The 26,851-nt window shown below is 39.9% G+C and overlaps 1 protein-coding gene across 1 annotated transcript in view; it reads left to right on the forward strand.

Annotated features, from left to right (window-relative positions):
* Positions 1 to 782: 782 nt before the first annotated feature.
* Positions 783 to 26,851, forward strand: part of EMB (embigin) — a 77,389-nt gene continuing 51,320 nt past the window's right edge. The window contains exons 1-2 of the mRNA XM_053590947.1: positions 783 to 1,196; positions 12,140 to 12,229. Of these exons, the coding sequence (XP_053446922.1) occupies positions 905 to 1,196; positions 12,140 to 12,229 (382 nt within the window). The 5' untranslated portion in view covers positions 783 to 904. The remainder of the gene's footprint in view (positions 1,197 to 12,139; positions 12,230 to 26,851) is intronic.

The raw sequence follows: 26,851 nt of genomic DNA on the forward strand, positions 1-26,851 counted from the left end.
ATTGCTCTTGCTAAACAGATCAGTTTTCAAAATTTTTATCTAACGTTTTTTTCAGTCCCCCTTTTTGTTTGTTTGACGGGGATATATTTTGAATTTAGGGCTGTCAAAGCTAACCTTCAAAAAACAAAGGGAGAGAGAACAGAGCTCGTGAGAAAGACTTTGCCAGTATATTTTAATGTGTTACAACATTCTGGACAGTCATCAAATCTCAAGATGTTTTTATGTTACAATGTAGCTTTCTCCTCCATTCCCAGATAAAGGTCTAGACGTTACTTGTTTTATTTCATTCGGCTGGGGGCTTTGAAAATTACAAACCACAGCCTGACTGGGTAAGGGGCAGCATCATCTTAAACACCGCGTAGTTTAACAAAGGTCCACAGCTTTATGTGGTTTACAAAGTATCGACTTTAGTTTTTGTTTCTTGAGTTCTAAGTGGTGGCCCAAAGCTGTTAGGCTAAGCAAACAAAAGTAAAATAAAATCAGACACATTGTGGGTCCTTGGGATTCTGAAACTTTAGAGCGAAGCGCCGAAGCCTTCAGAGACTGGAAGAAAGGGTGTGTGTGACTGGTGGGCAGAGCAAAGAAAGATTAGTCCAGGCTGTGGGCAGCTGGATAGAATCTTAATCCAGCGCAAACATAAGATAAGAAATCCCTCATCAAAGAAGCAGAAAAGGGTTCCCCTTCTTCTCATCTGTCCCACAAGGTAAATAAGTGAATGCCGCCTCAGAGGACCTGCAGAGGCTACGACCTCCCCCGAGGGTGGGCTGAGCATCACCTTCCAGGCACTTCAGCGAGCTCCGGGTCCGCCCTGCTGCAGCCCGGAGGGTGGGGGCCCGCGGGGATGCGGCTGGAGGAGGCACCGCACATCCGGGCGTGCCCGAGCCGGCAGCCGGCTGCATAATTGATGGCGGGCCGGGCGCAGCGAGAGCCTCCCGGGGGAGCAGGGCAGCCGGCCCGGCCCCTCCCACTCCGCCTTTCTCGCGCGTCCGCCCCCGGGATTGTCAGCAGGCCCTGGGCCATCGGCGAGTGTGCACAGGGACTCGGGACACCGAGGGCAGCGAGCCGACGGAGCGGGCTGCGGCAGCACCGCGGCGGCTCCTCCCGCGCCATGCGCGCCGTCCTCGGCCTGCGGGGACTCCCCTTCCTCTGCCTTCTCGTAGCAGCGCGCCCGAGCCTGGCGGACAGCGAGGACCCAGGTGGGACGGCCGGGAGGGCTGGTGGAGGAGCGTGCGGAGGAGCGCGCGGGCTCGGGTCTCCGCGGACGCGGGGCTCGGGTCTCCTCGGCGGGCCGAGGCGCGCCGTGGGGCGCGGGCGCGGGCGCGGACGGCGGCGGCTCCCATTGGCCAGACTGGGGTTACCTAAGCGGAGCCGGGGCAGGGCGGCTCGCGCTCCTCCGCTCCGAGGAGTGTATCTGGAGCCAGCAGCGCCCTGAGAGTCGGAGGCGTGGGTGGTAGGGCAGCGTCTGGTTTCTCCCAGGCGCAGGCGGCAGGATGAGTGTGTGGGTGGGGGGCCCTCCCTAGACTTTGGCAGGTGCCAATGTGGCAGCACGTCTGGAAGCCGCATCCCCCAAGGCCTGCTCCTGTCGCTGGAATGGACAGTAATGCCCAAGTGTCACCTCTTTCTTTCCTCCTAGCAGGTGCCTTGGCTTTGAGGATGTTCCTCAGAGCTGAGTGGAGCAAAAAGTCGTGACCAAGTAACCAAGCAAAGCCGTAACGACTTACAGGATAACGTTCGTGTATCTTCTTTTCACACCAGTCTTTGTAAACAGAGTTTGGGGGGGCGGGGTTGTTTCCCTCCTTTCGTTTGCTTGTTTAAGACATTTTGAGAAATTTATGTGCAAACCATTGTCAAAGCCAACACCAAATTGGCCGTTTTACATCACCTGTTTATAACTGTTTTTATTTTAAGAACAGTCCATCTAACCCACCTTGTAATTCGGGTTTCTGTGTTGTAAACCTTTAAGCGATAGCAGCCAGTAAGGATAACAGAACACAGCAACCTCTCAGGCTGGTGTGTAAGGGCCGTGGTAACTAGGATCAGGACTATTCCACACAAAGTTTTCAACCTTTCGTGAGAATTTATTTTCATGAGCTTATAGCATGTAGATGTTTTGAAACATACCATAAAGAAGAAAAGATTAATCAAAAGGTAGGACTATTGATTTTTTTTTTTTTTTTTTTTTTGTAGAGACAGAGTCTCACTTTTATGGCCCTCGGGTAGAGTGCCGTGGCCTCACACAGCTCACAGCAACCTCCAACTCCTGGGCTTAAGCGATTCTCTTGCCTCAGCCTCCCGAGTAGCTGGGACTACAGGCGCCCGCCACAACGCCCGGCTATTTTTTGATTTGCAGTTCAGCCGGGGCCGGGTCTGAACTCGCCACCCTCGGCACATGGGCCCCACCGACTGAGCCACAGGCGCCGCCCCAGGACTATTGATTTTTTTATATGGCCTTTAAAAGGCCTAATTAACAACTTGGGTAAAATATTATGGGTAACTAATTGCCTTGCCCTATATTTCTTTTCCATTATCCCACTTGTAAAGAATTGTCCAGTACATTTTCCCCGCTTTGGGTTATCCCCGATTCTTTTATGACCTGTTACTCCCTTCTGAGTATTCCAGTTTTGAGAACCAGTGTATTCTGGTTTAGTCCTAGAACTTTGGTTCTCCTTGGCTGTATGTCATAATTACCAGAGAGTTTTAAAAATACTGATGCCTGGATCCTACTCTCAAAATCGCTGGTTATGGCCTGCATATTAGGTGTTTTAACAGCTCTGCATATGATTCTTAGCAGGTGGAAAACAGTTGCATAAAATAATATGGCCCAAGAATGTGCTGTTAGATAGATGCTTACTCTGTCATTTAAATTGCTATCCAGAGCAGACTTCTAAAGGGAAAAAAATAGGAAACAAATTAAAAAGTAGGATAAATGAAGGGGTAAGTCAGTGGGACGCAAGGGGGGAGGATATCTGTGTTTATATATGGTGTGAAAGCTATCCTCGTATCTCTGCTTAAGCTAAAATTATGGAATGGTGTTTCAGATAAAAGGCATGAAGTTAGTATCTAATTTGAAGCCAGAATTAAAAATTAATGGGCAACCTCAGCTTGTTTTCAACATACTGTATCGATCTCTATGAAATTCAATTTCCTGTTTGCTAAACGATACTGTGAGGTTTACCCGATATTTTTTTATCCAGATGCTTTAAATACGTACTGGAAGATAGATATATAGTTAACCTAAGACTTTGAGCCAAATTTTCACAATAAAAATGGCTATAAATTATCACATTTACTATGTAACAATTATGTGCCAGGCATTGTACTATGAGTTAGCTTTTATTATTCCTGGCTTTCAGATGAGGAAATTGGGGCTTAGGTTAAGTAATTGCCCAAGTCTACACACTCAGTTAAGCAGTGGAGCAGGAAATCTGGCATTGGTCAATCCAACGCTTGTGTACTTAAACACAATGTTTATACACAATGCTCAGCGCTGAGTTGTCCCTCTGTGCTAATCGAGTATGTCTATGAAAATCTGGAACCACTGACAGAGAACACAGTCTAAATGTTTGATTGGAGCTGAAGGAAATACGGACACAGTTTGAATCTTGGAATAAAGTTAGGCAAAGGGACTCACCTGGACTCTTGTAGGGTTCTTCAATTAAATAAGAAATACAAAATATCTTTGTAAAGGAAAATATTACATAAATAGGAATATTTAAACATAATTATTACCAATGTTACATGAAAGAAGTTAGGGCAATGGGTCATATTTATTCTTTTGAGAAATGTTTGTCATGCGGTCATTTGAAATGATCATTTTAACTCTCAGAGGACCTGGCTTTTGTGTTGTCTTGTTCCACATCCTTCCCTAGTCTACGGGAAGGAGCAACAGAGCAGCTGCCTAGTAATACTATTTTTTGAAACAAATATAATTTGACACCCACAGGTATCTGACATTATTAGTCCATATCTCAGAAGAGAGTGCTAGTAGTTTTTAATCTTTGAAAGTGTTTAAACTGTTTGAAAGAACAAATTAACTATAAGCCTACCCTTAAACATTTATTCAGAATTAGTTCAACTGACTCTTCTTCCTTCTCTTCTGTCACCCTCACCACTTTTCCTGCTCTTCCTCTGCCTCCCATCTTTCCCTGAATAGACATTGAGTGGGGGAAGAGCAGGGAGGCATCCTTACTTGGCAGGTGGAGCAGAAAGGCCCAGATCGGGGTATCAGAGGCCAAGCCTGGGGGGGGTGTTATAGCTTGCATATCATATATACACATATTCATACTACTTACATTATATGTATGCTGTATGTGTGTTTATGTGAATGTTCATGCGTATATTATTAGTTCTCTCCACTGAGATGGAGCAGTGATTTCCCAATAGTTCTGAGTATACTTAGCATGTAGATCTTAGACTGTAATACCATTCCTACAAATAGCAACCAGGACTTCTTAGAAAATGGATTCCTGAATACATACTGATAAAAATTAATTAAATGAATCAATGGAAATTTAATGAAGCACAAAATATTATAGTTTCAAAGTAACTCCCTACAAATGCAAAGGGAAAAAGAGTACCTTTACAGTGGAAAAGCTTGAGAAACAAATGATCAAAGTGAAAATCATCACTAAAAACTCATACACACAAAAGTATTCCATCTAATAGCATTCAAGGAGAAGAATTCAGCATTGCCTCTGTGATATTCCTCTCCAAGGTGCCTACTTCAAATCTAATCATCATAACAGAACTCTCCTGGGAGTTCTGCTTGGTAAGCCTCAAGGTCAGGAAGGGCTGGAGAAACAACCAGCTAATGGCAACAGGCCATTCTGAGCTAGAATATTTTATGAGTATAATATAAGGACTTTTGTTGAAACAAAAATGGGGCATGAGGATGAAATGGTGTGGCATAGATGTTCATTTCCTGATTTTAGTGGCAGTATTGGGATCTGTGTAGGGGAATGTCCTTTGTATGAAATATACAGCAATGTTCTAGAGATATGTGGGTGGTCAAGACAGTAGCTTACTCACTGGCATGTGGTTCAGGAGAAAAAATGTTCTGATCTTGACATTGAAACTAAGTTTCTATTTGAAAAGAAACAAAGAATTAATTCAGTTCTTTCTGAGAAAACCCGAATTAAGGTAAGGCATTAAACTAAAGCGTAGGCCACATGCACCACTGCTGATCGGTTCGAGCCCAGCCCGGGCCAGCTGAACAACAATGACAACTTCAACAACAACAACAAAAAGTAAAATTACAGGCTCAGCGCCTGTGGCTTAAGTGGCTAAGGCGCCAGTCACATACACCTGAGCTGGCGGGTTCGAATCCAGCCGGGGCCCGCCAAACGATGATGATGGCTGCAACCAAAAAAAAAATAGCCAGGCTTTGTGGCGGGCGCCTGTAGTTCCAGCTACTTGGGAGGTGGAGGCAGGAGAATCGCTTGAGCCCAGGAGGTGGAGGTTGCTGTGAGCTATGATGCCACAGCACTCTACCCAGGGCAACAGCTTGAGGCTGTGTCTCAAATAAAAAAAGAAAAAAAGTAAAATTACACTTTATAAAACATAAAATTATAGTTGAAAAATGGTCATCGATTTATGTTCTTAGGTACCATTTTCCAAAGGAGTATGTGCCCTTGAACAGAAACAAGTTGCATGTGTTGAGGCTGTTTGTCCTAGATTGTAATCTTTTCAAGTTAATTTTTCATAGATGACCTTACATATTTCACAATATAAGGACATCTTAGAAATAAACAACACATGACATACATGCTGATGTAAAGGAACAAATTTTACAACACTTTGTTAAAAATAAACTCACTACTACTAATAGAACATCGTCGCTATTCAGACAAAACAAACTGCCTCAAATGTTGGTGAACAAATAGATGTTATCTTTAAAAAGTGTTATTTTTTCTCATTGAAGATGATCATAAGACTTAAGATGATCATAAGTAATGTGTTCTTAATCTCAAACCAGGATATTTATATAGCCTTAACAGTTAATACAGTTCTGAGAACCTGAAAGGGAATTTAGAGATCTCATTTATTTGATCTTGAAACCCAAAGTGCTTTCATATGATATCATAGCCAAGAACAGTGAGCTAGCTAATAGCTATAACTGGTTTCCTGGTTTGCATTTCAGCACTCTATCTGGCAAGTGGTTTTTCTTCCTAAAAGGTCCTCAGAATAGGTCCTTGGAAGGAGGATGTGGTTGGTAGTGAAGGGTAGCAAGAAATGTTTATGCTTTAAAATATCTGCACCTAAATTATATATAAAATGACCTTAGGCCCTGAGGCCATTTGAAGATTGTTAAAAATATGTTGAAGATATTCAAACTCAGGATTTTCAACCTTGGTATTATTGACATTTGGGCTGGATAATTCTTTGTTGTGGGGATTATTGTTACAAAATATTTAGCAGTAACTCTGGCCTCTACATACATAGTGAATTATTTATCCTTCCCAAATACAGTGGATGCCAAAAAACGTTTACACATTTTAAGAAAGAAAAACATTGTATTAAAATTGTAATACTCAATATATATCAATAACAAAAGATGAATACAGATCATGTTGACCTCTGCATTTACAACAACTGCTGCGGATGTCATACTATATATTGCTACTGCAACTCAATTCAACTTTAAAAAGTAATAAATAGGGCGGTGCCTGTGGCTCAAGGAGTAGGGCGCAGGTCCCATATGCCGGAGGTGGCGGGTTCAAACCTAGCCCTGGCCAAAAACCACAAAAAAAAAAAAAAAAAAAAAAAAAAAGAAAAGTAATAAATAGATAACATCTCTTAAAACGTGCATACATTTTTTTTTCGGACCCCTTGTATATTTACGTCCTGACCTTTGGTACCTGTGAAAGTGACCTTAGTTAGGAGTAAGGTCTTTGCAGATGTAATACATTAAAATGAGGTCATACTAGAGTAAAGTCAGCCTTAATCCCTGTGACTGTGGTTTTTATCAAAGAAAAGAGAGGGAGATTTGGATGTGCAGACATAGACACACACAGAAGGACGATGACCTCATGAAGACAGAGACAGGGATTAGTGATGCAGCAGTCAGCTATAGTGATTGCTGACAACTACCAGATGCGGGCAGAGGCCAGGAAGGGTCCTTCGCCGGAGTCTGGGAGTCTGCCCAGGGAGTATGGCTTCGCTGTCAGACTCCCAGCCTTCAGGAATGTGAAAGAATAAACTTGTTTTTACCGCCAAATTTGTAGTAGTTTTTAAATGACACCTAATTTAAGATAATTTGTTATGGAAACGAATACAACCTACTAAGTAAATGTAGTTATCTTCTCTCACTTGTGACAAATGAAATGCCTTCCAACGTTGCCAAATGTTGCCTGTGGGGCAAAATCATCCCCAGTGGAGAACCACTCAATGGAATCCAAGTCTTATCAAAGGCTAACCTAGCAAGGGAAATATTTAAAATACCTACTGTTTTTAGAAGGAGTAAATATCTTAGCTACACTTTTGGGTTTTTACTTTTTATTTAGAGTTGTATTTGGCATAAGACTTACTGTGAAAGGATCCTAATGAACTATGTAGAGGTGATTTGAAACAGTACAGAATTTCACACTGAACTTGGAAATATATTTTATTGTAAAATGTGTTATAATGAAAGAACAATCTGTTTCTATTCCATGATTAGGTTTTAAATGTAGTTTTACAAGGCAAGAAAAAGCCCATACCATGCTTATCCTTAGACTTTTTAAAGAAAAATTGTCTATAAATGACCTTCTCACCCAATAGTTCCCATATTAAGTATCAAATATCTAGAGTTTTCTATATACTGTTATCTGTTCCTGACTTAGAAAGTCTGACTTACAAAATGGCCTCTTCAGAATGACTTGACTTTTCTCGACAAATCCTTTTTTTTTCTTTTTTCTTTTCTTCATGCACTTTCTCTGAAGTATGATTTTCAGGACTCAGAGTAGCCATATTTCTTCTCTTTTCTTTGTCCAATTGCAGTTAAGGACAGGGGATGGACAGGGCATATTCCTAGAACCCAGAAATAGAACTCTAAATGCATTGTTTATAGGCAGTATTTTACCTGGTAACTAGGTTTTTTAAAGTCACAGCTTAGCCATATCATGGTACAAATGGCTTTTACGATTTGGCATGACATCTCATGGTTATATATAATATTGCTTTCATGAGGAAATACATTCTGATTTCCAAATCTTCATTTTACAAATAGTATATATTATTCATTCCTAAATTGTAGTGTTTCTGTAATTGTGAAGCACACATATGTACTATGTATCAGAACTTTAATATTAATTTTTTTTTTTTTTTGAGACATAGCCTCAAGTTGTCACCCTGGGTAGAGTGCCTTGGTGTCACAACTCACAGAAACCTCAAACTCTTGGGCTCAAGCAATTCTCTTGCCTCAGTCTCCCAAGTATCTGGGACGATAGGTGCCCACCACAACACTCGGCTATTTTTTTCTTTCAGTTGTCATTGTTGTTTTAGCTGGCCTGGGCCATGTTCAAACCCACCAGCCTTGGTATATGCGGCCGGCATCCCACCCACTGAGCTATGGGTACTGCCCTAAAATTAAGATTTTTAAAGATTAAATTTTATTAAAATAATTTTAGTTCAGATATTGATAGTAATCAATACATAGAGACATAAAGAGAAAGAATTATATTTATTTTAATAATGCTTGCTTCTTATACCTTTTCTTAATGAAGTCTAGGCCTTTCCATAATTTTAAAATATAACAAAGAGATTTGGGGGAATTTAGAGAAAATGTTTATTCTTAATTGGAGATGTAAATGCATTTATTTCCTGCTTTAAGCAAAAGCAAATGCTAAAACCCAATGCAGCTTTCTAGTGTTACCTCTTTTTTCCTTTCTAATTTATTTCAATTAAATGAAGCCCCCAAATGAAATATATGAAAACGTTACCGTGATATTTTGAGTAGAATTGTAACATGATTATTTCATTTGAAAGTGTTAAGAGCATAAATTGTAGTCTGTTCCAGCAATGCCTATTTTAAAATGTAATATGTGGAAAACATCTAAGCAGGGACCATTCTGCTATTTCACATGAAACAGTAATAAGTGAAAATTAGAATGTTATTCAGTTCTTTGATGCAAAAGTCTTATACCTCATCTCCTCTGCAAAAGGAAAAAAACAACAACAAACTTTTTTTAATCTTCAGAATAACTATTTGACATTACTCTTTTATGTTAGCATTTTTGCCACTAAAAGAAGCCAGGTAGAACATTTCCAGCAATGATAAAGAAAGGGGCGAGTATGATAGCTGGAGGAGTGCATGTTATCATCGTGCACCGTTACACGCATTTATGCAGTTTTTGTGATCCTTCTTTTTTCCCCCTATGAAATGAGGTTTTCAGTGGAAACCTATTGTCAAAGACGGAGCTGGGTGCATCGTATTTCGAAACCCTAAGTAACAAATCAGTGACAGAACTTGGATTAGGACTCAGGATTCCCGTCTCTCCATTTTATACTTGGTTTTGTGACTCAATCTAATCTCTTCAGGGAAGTATTCAGACCACATCTGCCTGAATCTCCTGCCAGCTGTTTTAAAACTCCAATGTTAGTGGAATCAGCCACCTGCCAGTCATTCTCTAACTGAAAACAAGAAGGTTTACGTTCTCACTTTTTTAGTTAAAAAATATCTAAACAAAGGGCTTCTCCTTCTTACTACCCCTACGTGTCTGTGGTCTGTCCTGCCTTTCCACTCAGGGCGTTTGTGTGTATTCCCTCTTCCAGGGACGTCTCCCAAGGCAGAAATTGCCACAGTTACACATGTTCTTCTGCATTCAGGGATTGTTCAGTGAAGGCTGGAGCCTGATCAAGGTACTTTAAAGGGAATATGAAGTTAGCATACAGGTGGTGTTGGCTTAGGGATGATTGTGCTTTTGATTTGTGACTGGCAGTTGGAAATGGCCTCAACGGCTGGCATATCCTGGAACTGCCCAGACTTCTCTCCCTCCTGAAGCTTGGTTTCTCCTTCCATTCCTATTCTTTCAACTGCTGGAAAGCTTAGATTTTGCCCGAGCCAAGCTTAGAACTGCATTGTCTTCTTGTTCTAATGCAGGCCCCAGGTGGGCTGGTCCTGGTGGTCAGTACTGGGGACACAGCGCCAGCATCAGAGCGTATCTCTGTGGCATTATCTTTACCTTCATTCCACCTCTAAGGTCAGGCTCCACACTGCAGCTCGTGTGCCAACGTGTGTAAAATACACAGGCTAGTTTAGTCCATACGATGTGTGGATGGTTGTTACTCTCAAATTTTAATGACTCTTGGTTACAATGATGAACCTAAACACCTATTATTACAATCCATGTAGCCCTTTAGAGCCGGACTTTACTCAGCCTCTTACCATCAGTGTCAAGTTTGTATCAGGTGCTCAGTCTGTTCACTTAAGTGAAATATGAATAAAAATGATAGGAAGCATTTTTTGAGTTTATGTCACTCTTACTGATAGTGTGTGTGCATAATAATAATAAAACACGATGATGGATAATCTCAAAAGAATTACGGGCTTGTTTAAGAATAAAGGGTGTGGTCAGAACCCCTCAAGATGGCATTCTGCTCCGTTGTGGACTAGGCCGAGAAATGAGTACTAACTGGCCAGGAAGCACAGCTATCAAATCTTCATGGAGCAGGTGATAGGACTCTTTCCTTCCCACCCATCTCCTCCTGGCTTCCTACTGTAAGTGAATAGCATCTGCCTTGATCTTTCTGAAGTATTTCCTCTTGAATACAACCTCCGGGTGAACTATCCCTAAGAATGGGGGGAAAAAAGACATTTTCATTAGAAAAATAACGTTGATGAGAGCCTTTTTAGTAGTGTTTATGTGTGTGTATGTGTATTTTAGAGACAGAAAGAGGAAAGGAGAGAGGTGAGAGGAGGGAGAATGTAAATATGAATGAATGAATATTGGATGCAGGTGGAGGAAAGCTTTTGCATTCCAGATAGCCCAGTGAGAAACTCAGGACATATTTTCCTGTATAATCTCTGTCAGAGGGTAGTGCGATTTAAGTATATTATTAAAGGATTATTTTATGAGAAAATACATTTCAACTTCCAAAGCTGTGTTAGAGATGATCAGACCTTTGGAACACAGCCTGTTGGAGAGCTAGGTTCTGCTAGGTACCTTTTTTATTAGGCAATATTAAGAAAAGCAGATATAAAGCTACGGCAACAAAAGAAATACCAACTTTGATAACACTTTTCATACGTGTATAAGAAAGAACTGCTAATCTAATCTTAGACCGGGAATAACTTTCTAGACAGAGTATTAAAATAAAAATACTCTGTCTAAAATAAAAGAAAGCAACAAAAAAGGCTCAGGTTTAATTTACAGTGAACAGAATATTTAAAGAATGCAGCCAAGTTTATGATACAAGCCCCTGTTCCACTTGTTAGACAGAGTTGGGAGACTATTCCTGGAAGGTAAATTCTGGGGCACAAAAGTCAAACGAACAGTGGGTAGTATACAAAGCTGTGAGCAGAGGGAGGGGTGGAAATGGAAACCTTTTTTTTTTTTTTAAATAAGGTTTTCGAAAGGAGAGAGAAATGATAGAGGCAACTCGGGGAGTTGGAAGATGTGCCTCACTGTAACCATAGCTGGAAAACAAGTAGCCTGAACTCACCGAGTGACCGTTTCATCATCTGTGCTGTAATGTCCAGGGCTTTCGATTTGATTTTTTATGCCCTCCGTTCCTCGTTGTTCTCCCGTCTTTTCTGCCTGTCCTTGTCTTTCTCTTTTCTTGCACTCTGGTCCTCAGTGTCTGTAGTTTATTTATATTTGGTAAAGCAATTATAATTGTAGAATAAGAAAATGGAAGTTTTTATTTTAAAAAGCTTAAATAAAATTATTTTTATTTAAGAAGCTTAAAGATAAAATTTAGATTGCCAAATCAGTAAGGACTTTCAGGTATAAGAAGAATATGGAAAAAAATCAGAAATTTTGTCACATCTAATCGCCCAATATATTTCTGACTATCTTTGAAGCATGTAAGCTTTAGAGCTTCCTGAAAACACCGTTTTCCCTTCATAGTGTACAATAACATTGTAGCTGTTGCAAAGGGACTTTTAGATAATTATTTAGCCTTGGTAAGACTGTGTAATCTCATGTTCTTTCTCTTACAGATTCACCTTTTACAACTCTACCTGTCCAAGAAGACATGATGGCAAAATACTCTAACCGTTCCTTGGAGATTCATAACATATCACTGACTGGTAAATGTACCATATTGCAAATATCACAATGCCAAAATAAGAGATTTAATTTTTTTTTAACTAACTTGTTGCTTTTTGCTTCATGAAGTACTAATGCCTGTTCATAGTTTGGTGAACTATTGTGTATGGAACAATTATAATTAGTCTGAAGAAAATCTAATGTGGTCAGGACATCTCTGGATGCTCTGGATACAGAGAGGAGGAAGCCATTCCAGATGTGGTAGGGGAATAGCTGAGATTAAGAGAAGATTAATTTTGGTTTGCAGATACTCTTATGTTTTTATCAATTCCTGCTGGTACATCTATTAATATTAACATCTATGTCATGAGGCAAAATCATGTGTCCCGCTGGAAAACCTGTAGCCTGAGAAATTGAAGATGGTCTCAAATGAGTCAGTGGCTGTGTTGTGGAAAAACAAGCGAAAAATTCCAAAGTTAAACTGAGCTCTGCTTTTTCTTTCACAGTTTTGAATTCCAGTGTTTCAAAAGTAACCTCAGTATTTTTAATTCATAAGAGTCATTAATCTGTTTAGTAACAACAATAGTAAAATTATATAATTGGAATTTAAAATATTATGAACTTGTTTATTAAATCAATAAGTACCTTTTTTCTTCCAAAATACATGTCCACTTTTTAACTGTCCTTGAGTCTTAAGAACTGTTTCTTCACGTGTGTTCAACGTGAATAGAAGGTGTATTTGTGTGTGAGGGCCTGTGCGTCTCCCAGTCGGATGCCAGTGGAATGTTTGCACTGTGCTTCTTGGTGGGGCATTTTTATGACTTCCTGCAGTTCTCGTTTGTTCCCAAATGTCTCTTTCCCAATATATGTAGCTCATTTTTCCTTTGTAAAAAAATAGTTGCAACACTTCTGTGCTTCTTTGTTGTTACTTGTTCTTTTACGCTCTGCATGTTCGAGAAGCTGTTTACGTCTGCTAGGATAAAATGTTTCTTGCGTCCCCATCCCCGCAAAGCTGGAGGGAAAAAAAGGTGAGAGAAAGAAACTCTTGGAAAACTTAAGTTTGCAAATTCTTTTTTTTTTTTTTTTTTTGCAGTTTTTGGCCGGGGCTGGGTTTGAACCCGCCACCTCTGGTATAGGGGGCCGGTGCCCTACTCCTTTGAGCCACACGCGTCACCCAGTTTGCAAATTCTTTAAGTAGCCTGACAACGTTGGCAGTGGGGCACTTCTTATGCAGTACAGCTGGGGCCTAGAAACAAAGGGTCAGTGCTCAAGGTGAGAGCGAGAAATAGACATTTTAATTGATGCCAGGCTGGCTTTTTAGTCACTTAACCTGTTCAAAGGGTTTGACTACTAGCTATTCTTTTATTCTAATGAAAGTATAAACTGGTATTAAACTAGTATTACTATAGTCCTACAGAGAATGATTGTTCACAAATGTCCATTCCTTAAACTTTGCCTTGGCTCGAGCAAACTTTGGTCAGGCTTTCCTCTTGCTCATAGGCCCCTGAACTTGAGCTTGCTGTAAATTTGAGCAAACATTAAAATGCAGGACACTCTCATAATTGGCTGACTACAGCCTGATCATGCTGTCCACATACACGGGCTTGTTTGTTTTACAGACACACGATGTTGACTATGTACTGTGTGCATATTTCTAAATACCACTTAATCTGTATAAAAACGCTATGAGGTGAATACTATTACAAATAATATATTTGTAATTTGCAGACGAGGAAAGAGAGGTGCAAAAAAATGCAATGAACTGTCCATAATCACAGGTTATAAGTTGGAACTTGTGGTTTTGAACCCAGGCAATCTATGCCATTAACTGTTATGCTTTGCAGCCTTTCTTAACATCCAATTACTCATTTCTTTGAATAGCATTAAAAACAATTATATCTATTTTAAGAAGGCTGACTACAAAAGTAAAGTTATTTTAATTGCCTTATTTCTAAAAAGATTAGTTTTAGAAATTGCATTTGTTTAGTTTGTGGAAGTATAACTGATTTGATGAAAATTAAAAGTATTTTTTTTCTCTTTGCTACCACTGGGTTTTTAAAACCTATCCTTTATAAGGGACTGTTTTTACACCACCATACTAAATTTTCCAATGTCAGTAGTTTTTGGAATTCATTATTTATATTAGTGTTGAGTATCTCAAATGGTGTGTTATAGTTTAACCATGGAGACCAGCCTGGTAATACTGGTATTAGTTCTTCCATGTTAACCCAATGGCACATTTTATTTACCATGCTGGTTTACCAGCTGTCCTGGAAAAGTCCTCATGATCCATGGACATAACATAAGCAAACATTGGAAGTGCAGAAGGTCATATTAAGGCACAATGTAAGGTCTGGAAGGATCAGTTAAGGTATGGAAAGACATCCATGTTGCTCGAGTGAGGAGGTGAAGAGGTTCAGATTCTAGGGTTGGGTGATTGAGAAGATGGAGAAGAGAAGAAGCAAGGATCCCCTGTCTTTGTCTGTTCAGACCCTTGGTTGCAGAGATTCTAAAATAGTTCCAATGAGGTGCAAATGTTTATGATAGTTTTTAGAAAGATTTTCATCAAATCTGAAGTATAGACTGTTGATGTACAGAGAAAAAGGCATAACATTGGGGTGGGGCCTGTGGCTCAAGGAGTAGGGCGCTGGCCCCAAATACCGGGGGTGGCGGGTTCGAGCCTGGCCCTGGCCAAAACTGCAAAAAAAAAGAAGGCATAACATTGACAATGAGAGAAAGAGAAAGGGGAAGAGTGACCCATTGTCGCAACACCAGGGGCTGCCAATGACTTCTGCTCTGCATCAGGGATTCTCAGTAGTGGAAATACTGACCTTTGGGGCATATAAGTCTTTGTTGTGGGGTCTGTCTGGGTGTTGCAGGCTGTTTAGCAGCATTCCTAGGCTTTACCCATCAGATATGAGCAGTACCCCCTAAGTCACGACAACCAGAAACATCACTGGATATTGCCAAATGTCCTGCGAGGGACAATTATACGCAGTTGAAAATTACCCACACTTTTTTTATGAGACAGTGTCGTACTCTGTCACCCTGGATTTTAGTAGAGTGGTGTTATAGCTCACAGCAACCTCAAACTCTTGGGCTCCAGTGATCTCCTGCCTCAGTCTCCCAAATAGCTGGGACTACAGGCACCTACCACAATTCACAGCTATTTTTAGATACAAGATCTCACTCTAGCTCAGGCTGGTCATGAACTCCTGAGCTTAGGCTATCCACCTGCCTTGGCTTCTCACAGTGCTGCGATTACCGGTATGAGCCACTGAGCCCAGCCAAACCCCCACTGTTCTTCACATAAAAAGCCCTGCAAATGTTCCCCATCCCCTCTTCATGTGGGAAGACATATGGTTTAATATATCATCATGGTTAACATTTAATAAAGACTCTTACTGCAAAGTGGGATGATGGTGCTGAATCACAGACACAGGACCCCTCTCTTCCCTCCATCCATCTGGTGCTCACATCTGGCTTGTCTTTGAGAATTGGGTCAAAAGCCCCATCGTCAATAAAACACATTTAGAGAATCGCTGTTTTTGTTTCTCTGATAAGTATTACTGTTTTTTATTAATTTGTAACCAGGTAAGTAAAGATGAATTCAGGTTTTAAAATATTAAAACATTATTTCCAGCATTAGAGTCAATAACAGAATCTACAAACCTACTTGCCACAACTACAAATATCTAAAATGTAATAAAACATTGTTTTAAATATATAGCTAAGTACACAAAAGTGAAGACAGTTTCCACTGACCAAAACTGGTGATCAGGACCCCAGACCTGTGAATTACTTTTGTGTCAGGTTCCTGTTTGTTGCTTAGACACTTGAGTTTTAAGAGGCACAGAAACATAACAACAGGGGCTTTCCACTTAGATCCCCCTCTGCTGCCAGGGGATCTGCTCCCCCTCTTTTATTTCCCTCTTATGCTTATCGATCTTTCTACCTGTCAACAAATTCTATCTGGTCCTAAAAAAACAAACAAACAAACAAAAAAACAGAAATACAAAAATGAGGCCTTAAATTCATTGAAGGAGTTGAAAGTGAAAATCTCTAGAAAGCGCTGCTTCTTGCTATGCTACAAAGACAGTGAAAGGTTTGATCTAGGGGAAAAAAAAATCAGCAGGCAGTATAGGATGACCATTTGACATATTTTGCACTGACAACTCACTGTTATCGCTCATGTAAAAGTAACATTAAAAAATTTAATAAACAGGGCGGTGCCTGTGGCTCAGTGAGTAGGGCGCCAGCCCCATATGCCGAGGGTGGCGGGTTCAAACCCAGCCCCTGCCAAACTGCAACAAGAAAATAGCTGGGCGTTGTGGCGGGCGCCTGTAGTCCCAGCTGCTCGGGAGGCTGAGGCAAGAGAATCGCGTAAGCCCAAGAGTTGGAGGTTGCTGTGAGCCGTGTGATGCCACGGCACTCTACCCGAGGGCGGTACAGTGAGACTCTGTCTCTACAAAAAAAAAAAAAAAAAAAAGTAATAAACAAAAAATCACCCCAAACTCCAAGAGATTCCCCTGATTATTCAAGCATATGGACCTGTTCTCAATAAGGTTTGGATTGCAAATTGACATTGCTTGCATTTCAAGACAACTATTTTAAATTGCACACAAACTTTATGGGCGACCTGTATTTGTACAGCCTCAAAGTTGAGAAATAACACAAAATGACCCCTGACGGGTAATATTTCCACAAAAAAGCAATTGAAAAATGTCTGTGTATGGATGTATTATTCACCCTGGCTATGGAGTCCCTACTGACACACGTCCTAACGTGTCCCAACGTGTCCCAAGGCAAAAATACAAAAAACAATGAAGCAGCCTCTAAGGCTGAGAGCCAAGGAGCAATCGGATTAGACATTCCAGGTCTTCAGATCATAGAAATACTAGGTAGGGATATAAAAGAAGAAATATTCAAAACATGAGAAACACAAGAAATGAATATTGTGCTATTTAAAAAACCCTCAGACCTGAAAAATAGCCAAATAAAATAACATGACCATTATCTAAGTCCTGTTGAACTATCTACCATGTCTGTGTTCTCTCTCCTCTTATCCAGTGTTGACCTCTGTTCAACGTGTTTCTTTCTCATGCTCTGTGTGTTTATCTATAGAAACTGTATAATATTCACTGGGGGTCCCAGTTCCCCAAACCCAGTTGACCTGGTTCAGTTATTTGGCTGAGCACAACAGTTCCTCTGACATGGCAGTAATTGAAAGCAAAAAGGTATGGAAACAGAAAATAAAACTGGAGTAGCACAGACAGCGTGAACAGAGTAAAGGTAACCCGCCCAAGTTTCAGTGTAACAAAGAGAAATTTTATTTAAGAACAAAGGGAAAGTTTAGAGAACTTCCAAAGAGAGTTGGAAGCGGGTGCCTCTCCTGATGGAGAAAAGGTGAGAGACCCAGGCAGAAAGGCTGTGCAGAGGGATGGATCAACACCCTCTCCCTTTCATTGGCCTCTCTGAGCCTCCAGGCAGAATTGCCCTTGGCGACTGGTCATGCACTTCTGTCTCTTTGTTTTGGTCACCGGTTACCTCACACCCACATTCTTGCGGGCCCTCCAGACTTCCTTGTTCATCAGGCCAGGCCCTTGTCCCATGCTCCTTGAAGCCCCTTTCATAGTTTTCCTTCTCAGAATTATTTTTTTTTTTGCAATCAGCAAGAGGATTTTATTCCAGCATGCTGGGGCTTCAGAATTATTTTTTATTTTTTCATATTAGTGGTATAAGTCCATATGTATTTTTCTGAAAATCGCTTTCTGTCATGCAATACCAGTTTTAGAGATCTTGCCATATGACACATGGATCTAGCTTCTTTCTTTACTTGTTTGCACAGTAGAAATGCACCACATTACTTAGACACTTTTCTCTTCATGGGCGGTAGTTTGCGCATATGTTCTTTTTTGTTATAAACTTACATAACAAGGAATACTCTACATGTATCTTACTTGGCATAATTATTAGTACTTCTTTAGGATAAATATCACAAAGTAGAATTGCTTGGTTAGAAATTAGGTACATATTTATTTAATAGGTACTTTCAAATTGCCCTTCACAGTACCTAGAAAGTTTGTCCTTTATCTCCACAGACATATTTGAGTATAATTTCCCTGTTATCCCTCCCTCTCCTTGATATTATTGGACTCTCTTGTCTTTGCCAGTGAGTGTGAAAAGCTGCGTTATTTTTGTTTTGATTTGCATTTTGGCCTTAGCCATGCTTCTGTGTGGGTGTTACGTATTTTTGTATTTCTGTGTTTATCCGTTAATGTCCTGTATCCATTTTGCTATTGCGTTTACTTTTGAGATTTATTTAAAGGAGTTAGGTGTGAATTTTGGATGCCAATTCTGTACTTCTTCTAGAAGTTGCGAGTATTTTCTCCCAGTTGTTAAACTTTGACTTTTTTTTTATTATGAGGAAATTTCATTTTGCTTTCTCTGACTGTTTTTATAGTTTCTCACCCTTTTCTTTTTATGTGATAGGAAATTAACTTTATTGTTACTATTTTATACAGGTAGTTAATGTCTTAATAACCTTAACTGAACAATTCTTCTTTTCTTAATGACTTTGAAATAATTGCTCTAATCATATTTCTGATTGCCAAACTCTGTTCTGTTTTTCTATTCTTCCAGTGTTTTCTAAACTTATTAAAGTGCAACCCAAAGTAAGAAATGAATTTTGTGTTGTAACCTGATTCATCACTCACACATTCACACGCATACAGAACAAACGTTCACTCAACACCCATACCTAAGAGACAGATTTACTCTGCTAATTTCTCTTCTCTTCTAAAACAAATCCAATGATAACTACTAAGTTGATTTCCTGACCCACTAAAAAGTTTTGGCTTGCAATCTTAAAAATTCTATTGTTTTTTTTTTTGTTGTTGTTGATGGAGACAGAGTCTCATTATGTTGCTCTGGATAGAGTGCTGTTGCATCACAGCTCGCAGCAACCTGAAACTCTTGGGCTTAAGTGATTCTCTTGCCTCAGCCTCCCAAGTAGCTGGGACTACAGGCACCTGCCACAACGCCTGACTGTTTTTTTTGTTGCAGTAGTCATTGTTGTTTAGCTGGCCCTGGCTGGGTTCAAACTCAACAGCCCCAGTGTATGTGGCCAGCACCCTAACCACTGAGTGATTGGCGCCAACCCAAATTCTGTCTATTTTACGCCATTGATTTCTTGACATTTTATAGATCATTAATACTGATTTTAAAACATTTATATCTTTATATATTATTGAAAAATAGGCTTTCTTTTTTTGACTTTTATTCTTTTATGTAGACTTTTAAAAATCAAGTTTCACGGCAGTGCCTGTGGCTCAGTCGGTAAGGTGCCGGCCCCATATACCGAGGGTGGTGGGTTCAAACCCGGCCCCGGCCGAATTGCAACCAAAAAAATAGCCGGGCGTTGTGGCGGGCACCTGTAGTCCCAGGTACTCGGGAGACTGAGGCAAGAGAATCACTTAAGCCCAGGAGTTGGAGGTTGCTGTGAGCTGTGTGAGGCCATGGCACTCTACCGAGGGCCATAAAGTGAGACTCTGTCTCTACAAAAAAAAAAAAAAATCAAGTTCCATAAAAAGTATGCATGGATTTTGACTGATTCTTCACAGACTCACTAGATTAATTTTGAGGAGAATTAACATTTTTATGATATTGTATTGTCATCTGTGATTTAGAGTGTCTCTTGCTGTTAAACTTAATTGTAGTTATTTATGTTTGAACCGTATCTCCCCATCTAGAATGAACAATTTTTAAATCCCTCTGTAACACATGTAGCATATAAAAACATGTGTACTGAACAAATTTATTTGCGCCTATAAGTGAACCAACTATGTGAGACAAGAACTTCTTAAACATTTCTTGCATATTTCTTCAAATACTTTCTGCCTTAAATTCCTTATATACTTCACAGTACAGAGTTTTAATAAGACTGAACCTTCAGTCAAAGGCAGGATACCTTATCTGCCTAGGGAAATGACACAGAGGTCCTCAAACTTTTTAAACAGGGGGCCAGTTCACTGTCCCTCAGACCGTTGTAGGGTCGGACTATAGTTTAGAAAAAAAAAAACTATGAACAAGTTTCTATGCACACTGCACATAATCTTATTTTGAAGTAAAAAAACAAAATGGGAACAAATACAATCATACTGCCTCATGTGGCCCGCGGGCCGTAGTTTGAGGACCCCTGATATTGTATTCCAAGGGCCACCTGCATTATTAAAATTGGCTCAACAAAAATTTATTGAAAGCCTGTTTTACAGTGGTGAACACTATGGACTTATCTTTCTGCTCCCCTCCTGCTAATGTCATATAGTTTTTATTTCAGTGGGGAGAAGTGATGAATAAATAATTCAACAAATTAATTAAACAGATAGTATCAGTGCCAAGTTCTGAAAAGTGAACAGATAAAGATGGTGTGGTAGAGACTATTGGGGATGGTGTGCAGATAGAGGAGCGCTGTCTGTGAAGGAGGCATGTGACGTGACATCGTCACCTGAGCGTCTACTAAAAAGCGTACACCTAGGCCTATAGGATCCAAGTCTGGGGGAGGAGGCCTGAGTGTATTTTTAACACTTAAGAAGTGGATACCATGAGACTCAAACCACTGATATAAGACAGAATCTCAAGGACTGACATCATGTTGTAGGCACTTGCAGTTTGATGTAGGTCACACTTCCAATTTCCATTAGGTATTTATGTGCCCTTATCTCAATGTGTTGGGTTCCTGACATCTCTGTCTTTAGCTCTTTTTTGACAAAATCTAGTTATTTTTTATATTCTTTGTTCTATAGGCTGTAACCATGATGGAGAAAGAAGACAAGGGCATGAACAAGTTAGTCCTGAATGTTTTTTACACCATTCCAGTCTTGATTAATTGTACGGCATGTTTATCAGTTTTATATAGTGTGTGTGTGTGTGTGTGTGTGTGTGTGTGTGGCGGTGGGGCGGGGGGTTCTACTTGAGATTTCCTCAGATTCATTTCTGAAATAGTTCTACTAAAATAATTTTGAAAGCCATTAGAATATTCCATTTCAGAATGTAAAGGGTTCCTTACACCGGGGAATCTGATGATAGTACATTTTCATTTGCTGATCCTTCTTCCATCGCATTACAGTGAATGTGTGCTGTGCAAAATGGTTCAAGATAAATAAGAACTTTCCATCAGGAGGCAGGTTATGATGGCATGAGATGCCTTTGATTTCTAAATGCAAAAGAAACAAGGAAACATATAAAAATGTGATTTATAGTTCTAAGAACAAAAGGGGAAGACTGGGCATGGAGAAAACTGTGCAGTGCCAGGGACCGGGTATTCTAAGACCTGGGCAGCAAGGCACAATGAAATAATATGCTTACGATGTTGCTGCTGGCACTGGAGTCTTGAATAAAGACACATGGTAGGTTTCTAGTAAAATCATTGAATGAATGGATAAATGAAAGGTGTGTTACTGAATGCAGAGGAGGTCCATCGAGGTCCGTTTGCTTACCACACAGAAAGACAATGAGATAATGAGGCTTTCTATTAATTGTACTGAAACAATGAGCATTGCCTGGGAAGAAAGGGATAAGCCAAGCCAATAAGAAAGGGCTTATTGAAAGCGATCGATGGGAAATATTTCTCAAATCCACCTCCCAACCAACTAAGGGCAAGGACTTTTATTGTGGGCTATGGAATGTGGGTCAGATTGGGTGGGCCTGTAGTCACAGAGTCTGCAGGTGGTCTGATTCAGGAGTCAGCTGGCTGCTGGTGAGGTCTGGGAGTCCTTAGGAAGTTCTGTGGAGAAGTTAATTAAGCAAGGAGGTTACAATGTTCTGCTCTTTTGGATCTACTGTTCTGAAACTCTGAGATGTTGTGGAGAGAACAAAAACAATTGTGGTCATTTTGCAAGGCCAGTTATACAAGTAGTTGGTGTTTAGTAAATAAATGTTGAATAAATGGGTAAATCAAGAATGATGCACTCTCACTGCTAGACACTTGCCATTTCATGTGGTTTGGATATTGGTTCCCTCCCAGTCTCACCCTGAAATTTGATTTCCGTTGTTGGAGCTGGGGCCTGTGGGGGCATTTGGCTCATGGGGATGGATTCTTTATGAATGGCTTGGTGCCCTCCTTGACGCAACGAGTGAGTTCTTGTTCTGCTAGTTCATGTGAGAGGGTTGTTGAAAGAGCTTGTCATCTCTTCCTCTCTTGCCTCTTTTCTTGCCTGGTGATGTATCTGCTCCCCCTTTGCCTTCCTCCAAGTAAAAGCTTCCTGTGGCTCTCATGAGAAGCAGGTGTGAGTGCCAAGCTTTTCATATAGCCGGCAGAACCATAAGCCAAAAAAGCCTCTTTGCTTTAAAATTACCAAGGCTCAGGTAATTTGTAACAAATGCAAACAAACTAAGACACCATTGCTATTGTGATTAATTTCTAGGTCCTTAAATCTTTCTCTTTAATTTTAAAGCCCTGTGTGGGAGAAGATGATCAGTTTAGTGGCCAAGCCCTAGTCCTAAGTGGGGTATAGAGAAAAGATACCTTTTTTTTTTTTTTTTTTTTTTTGATTTTCTTTTTTTTTTTTTTCTTTTTTTTTTATTGTTGGGGATTCATTGAGGGTACAATAAGCCAGTTACACTGATTGCAATTGTTAGGTAAAGTCCCTCTTGCAATCATGTCTTGCCCCCATAAAGTGTGACACACACTAAGGCCCCACCCCACTCCCTCCCTCTCTCTTTCTGCTTCCCCCCCCCATAACCTTAATTGTCATTAATTGTCCTCATATCAAGATTGAGTACATAGGATTCATGCTTCTCCATTCTTGTGATGCTTTACTAAGAATAATGTCTTCCACTTCCATCCAGGTTAATACGAAGGATGTAAAGTCTCCATTTTTTTTAATGGCTGAATAGTATTCCATGGTATACATATACCACAGCTTGTTAATCCATTCCTGGGTTGGTGGGCATTTAGGCTGTTTCCACATTTTGGCGATTGTAAATTGAGCTGCAATAAACAGTCTAGTACAAGTGTCCTTATGATAAAAGGATTTTTTTCCTTCTGGGTAGATGCCCAGTAATGGGATTGCAGGATCGAATGGGAGGTCTAGGTTGAGCGCTTTGAGGTTTCTCCATACTTCCTTCCAGAAAGGTTGTACTAGTTTGCAGTCCCACCAGCAGTGTAAAAGTGTTCCCTTCTCTCCACATCCACGCCAGCATCTGCAGTTTTGAGATTTTGTGATGTGGGCCATTCTCTCTGGGGTTAGATGATATCTCAGGGATGTTTTGATTTGCATTTCTCTAATATATAGAGATGATGAACATTTTTTCATGTGTTTGTTAGCCATTCGTCTGTCGTCTTTAGAGAAAGTTCTATTCATGTCTCTTGCCCATTGATATAAGGGATTGTTGGCTTTTTTCATGTGGATTAATTTGAGTTCTCTATAGATCCTGGTTATCAAGCTTTTGTCTGATTGAAAATATGCAAATATCCTTTCCCATTGTGTGGGTTGTCTCTTTGCTTTGGTTATCGTCACCTTAGCTGTACAGAAGCTTTTCAGTTTAATGAAGTCCCATTTGTTTATTTTTGTTGTTGTTGCAATTGCCATGGCAGTCTTCTTCATGAAGTCTTCCCCCAGGCCAATATCTTCCAGTGTTTTTCCTATGCTTTCTTTGAGGATTTTTATTGTTTCGTGCCTTAAATTTAAGTCCTTTATCCATCTTGAATCAATTTTTGTGAGTGGGGAAAGGTGTGGGTCCAGTTTCAGTCTTTTACACGCAGACATCCAATTCTCCCAACACCATTTATTGAATAGGGAGTCTTTCCCCCAAGGTAAGTTCTTGTTTGCTTTATCGAAGATTAGGTGGTTGTAAGATGTTAGTTTCATTTCTTGGTGTTCAATTCGATTCCAAGTGTCTATGTCTCTGTTTTTGTGCCAGTACCATGCTGTCTTGAGCACTATGGCTTTGTAGTACAGACTAAAATCTGGTATGCTGATGCCCCCAGCTTTATTTTTGTTACTAAGAACTGCCTTAGCTATACGGGGTTTTTTCCGGTTCCATACAAAACGCAGAATCATTTTTTCCAAATCTTGAAAGTACGATGTAGGTACTTTGATAGGAATGGCATTGAATAGGTAGATTGCTTTGGGAAGTATAGACATTTTAACAATGTTGATTCTTCCCATCCATGAGCATGGTATGTTCTTCCATTTGTTAATATCCTCTGCTATTTCCTTTCTGAGGAGTTCATAGTTTTCTTTATAGAGGTCCTTCACCTCCTTCGTTAGGTATATTCCTAGGTATTTCATTTTCTTTGAAACTATGGTGAAGGGAGTTGTGTCCTTAATTAGCTTCTCCTCTTGACTGTTATTGGTGTATACAAAGGCTACTGACTTGTGGACATTGATTTTATATCCTGAAACATTACTGTATTTTTTGATGACTTCTAGTAGTCTTGTGGTTGAGTCTTTGGGGTTCTCTAAGTATAAGATCATGTCGTCAGCAAAGAGGGAGAGTTTGACCTCCTCTGCTCCCATTTGGATTCCCTTTATTTCCTTGTCTTGCCTAATTGTATTGGCTAGAACTTCCAGCACTATGTTGAATAGTAAAGGTGACAGAGGACAACCTTGTCTGGTTCCAGTTCTAAGAGGAAAAGCTTTCAGTTTTACTCCATTCAGTAAAATATTGGCTGTGGGTTTGTCATAGATAGCTTCAATCAGTTTTAGAAATGTGCCACCTATGCCTATACTCTTCAGTGTTCTAATTAGAAAAGGATGCTGGATTTTATCAAATGCTTTTTCTGCATCTATTGAGAGGATCATGTGATCTTTATTTTTGCCTCTGTTAATATGGTGGATAACCTTTATGGACTTGCGTATGTTGAACCAGCCTTGCATCCCTGGGATGAAGCCTGCTTGATCATGATGAATGACTTTTTTGATGATAAGCTGTAATCTATTGGCTAGGATTTTGTTGAGAATTTTTCCATCTATATTCATGAGTGAGATTGGTCTGAAATTCTCCTTTTTGCTTGGGTCTTTTCCTGGTTTTGGTATCAGGGTGATGTTTGCTTCATAGAATGTGTTGGGGAAGATTCCTTCTTCCTCAATTTTTTGGAATAATTTCTGCAGTACAGGAATAAGCTCTTCCTTGAAGGTTTGATAGAATTCTGGAGTGAAGCCATCTGGACCAGGGCATTTTTTAGTTGGAAGCTTTTTATTGTTTCTTTGATCTCAGTGCTTGAAATTGGTCTGTTCAGGAGGTCTATTTCTTCCTGGCCAAGTCTAGGGAGAGGGTGTGATTCCAAATATTGATCCATTTCCTTCACATTGTCAAATTTCTGGGCATACAGTTTCTGGTAGTATTCAGAGATGATCTCTTGTATCTCTGTGGGATCAGTTGTTATTTCCCCTATATCATTTCTGATTGAGGTTACTAGAGATTTTACTTTTCTATTTCTAGTTAGTCTGGCCAATGGTTTATCTATTTTATTTATTTTTTCAAAAAACCAACTCCTTGTTTCATTAATTTTCTGAATGATTCTTTTGTTTTCAATTTCATTGATCTCTGATTTGATTTTGGAGATTTCTTTTCTTCTACTGAGTTTAGGCTTAGATTGTTCTTCTTTTTCCAATTCCATAAGGTCTCTTTTGAGATTGTTGATGTGCTCTCTGTCTGTTTTTCGAATGTAGGCATCTAAAGCGATGAATTTTCCTCTCAAAACTGCTTTTGCAGTATCCCACAGGTTTTGGTAGCTTGTGTCTTCATTGTTGTTATGCTTAAGGAAGTTAGTGATTTCCTGTTTGATTTCTTCCTGCACCCATCTGTTATTCAACAGAAGATTGTTTAATTTCCATGCCTTTGGATGGGGTCGAGCATTTTTGTTAGAGTTGAGTTCCACCTTTAGTGCCTTATGGTCTGAAAAGATACAAGGTAAAATTTCAATTCTTTTGATTCTGTTGATATTTGTTTTGTGTCCCAGGATATGATCAATTTTGGAGAATGTTCCATGGGGTGATGAGAAGAATGTATATTCTTTATCTTTGGGGTGGAGTGTTCTATATGCGTCTATCAAGCATAATTGTTCTAGGGTCTCATTTAAATCTCTTATATCTTTGTTTAATTTCTGTTTAGAGGATCTGTCCAGCTCTGTAAGAGGTGTGTTAAAGTCCCCTGTTATGATGGTATTATCAGATATCATATTGCTCAGACTGAGTAAGGTCTGTTTCAAGAATCTGGGAGCATTTAAATTTGGTGCATAGATATTTAGAATTGAAATGTCTTCTTGTTGTAGTTTTCCCTTGACCAATATAAAGTGACCATCTTTGTCTTTTTTGACTTTAGTTGCTTTAAATCCACATGTATCTGAAAATAAGATTGCAACTCCTCTTTTCTTCTGAATTCCATTTGCCTGAAAAATTGTCTTCCAACCCTTGACTCGGAGCTTTAATTTGTCTTTTGAAGCCAGGTGTGTTTCTTGCAGACAGCAAATGGATGGCTTGTGTTTTTTAATCCAGTCAGCCAATCTATGTCTCTTCAGTGGGGAATTCAAGCCATTAACATTTATTGAGATAATTGATAAGTGTGGTAGTATTCTATTCGTCTTATTTGGTGAGAGTCCATTGCTTAGTTTTATCTTTTGCATCAGTGTGGAGGTTAGGTTCTGTCCTTTGATTTCT

This window comes from Nycticebus coucang, chromosome 1, assembly GCF_027406575.1.
Source record: "Nycticebus coucang isolate mNycCou1 chromosome 1, mNycCou1.pri, whole genome shotgun sequence".
Classification (NCBI taxonomy): Eukaryota; Metazoa; Chordata; class Mammalia; order Primates; family Lorisidae; genus Nycticebus; species Nycticebus coucang.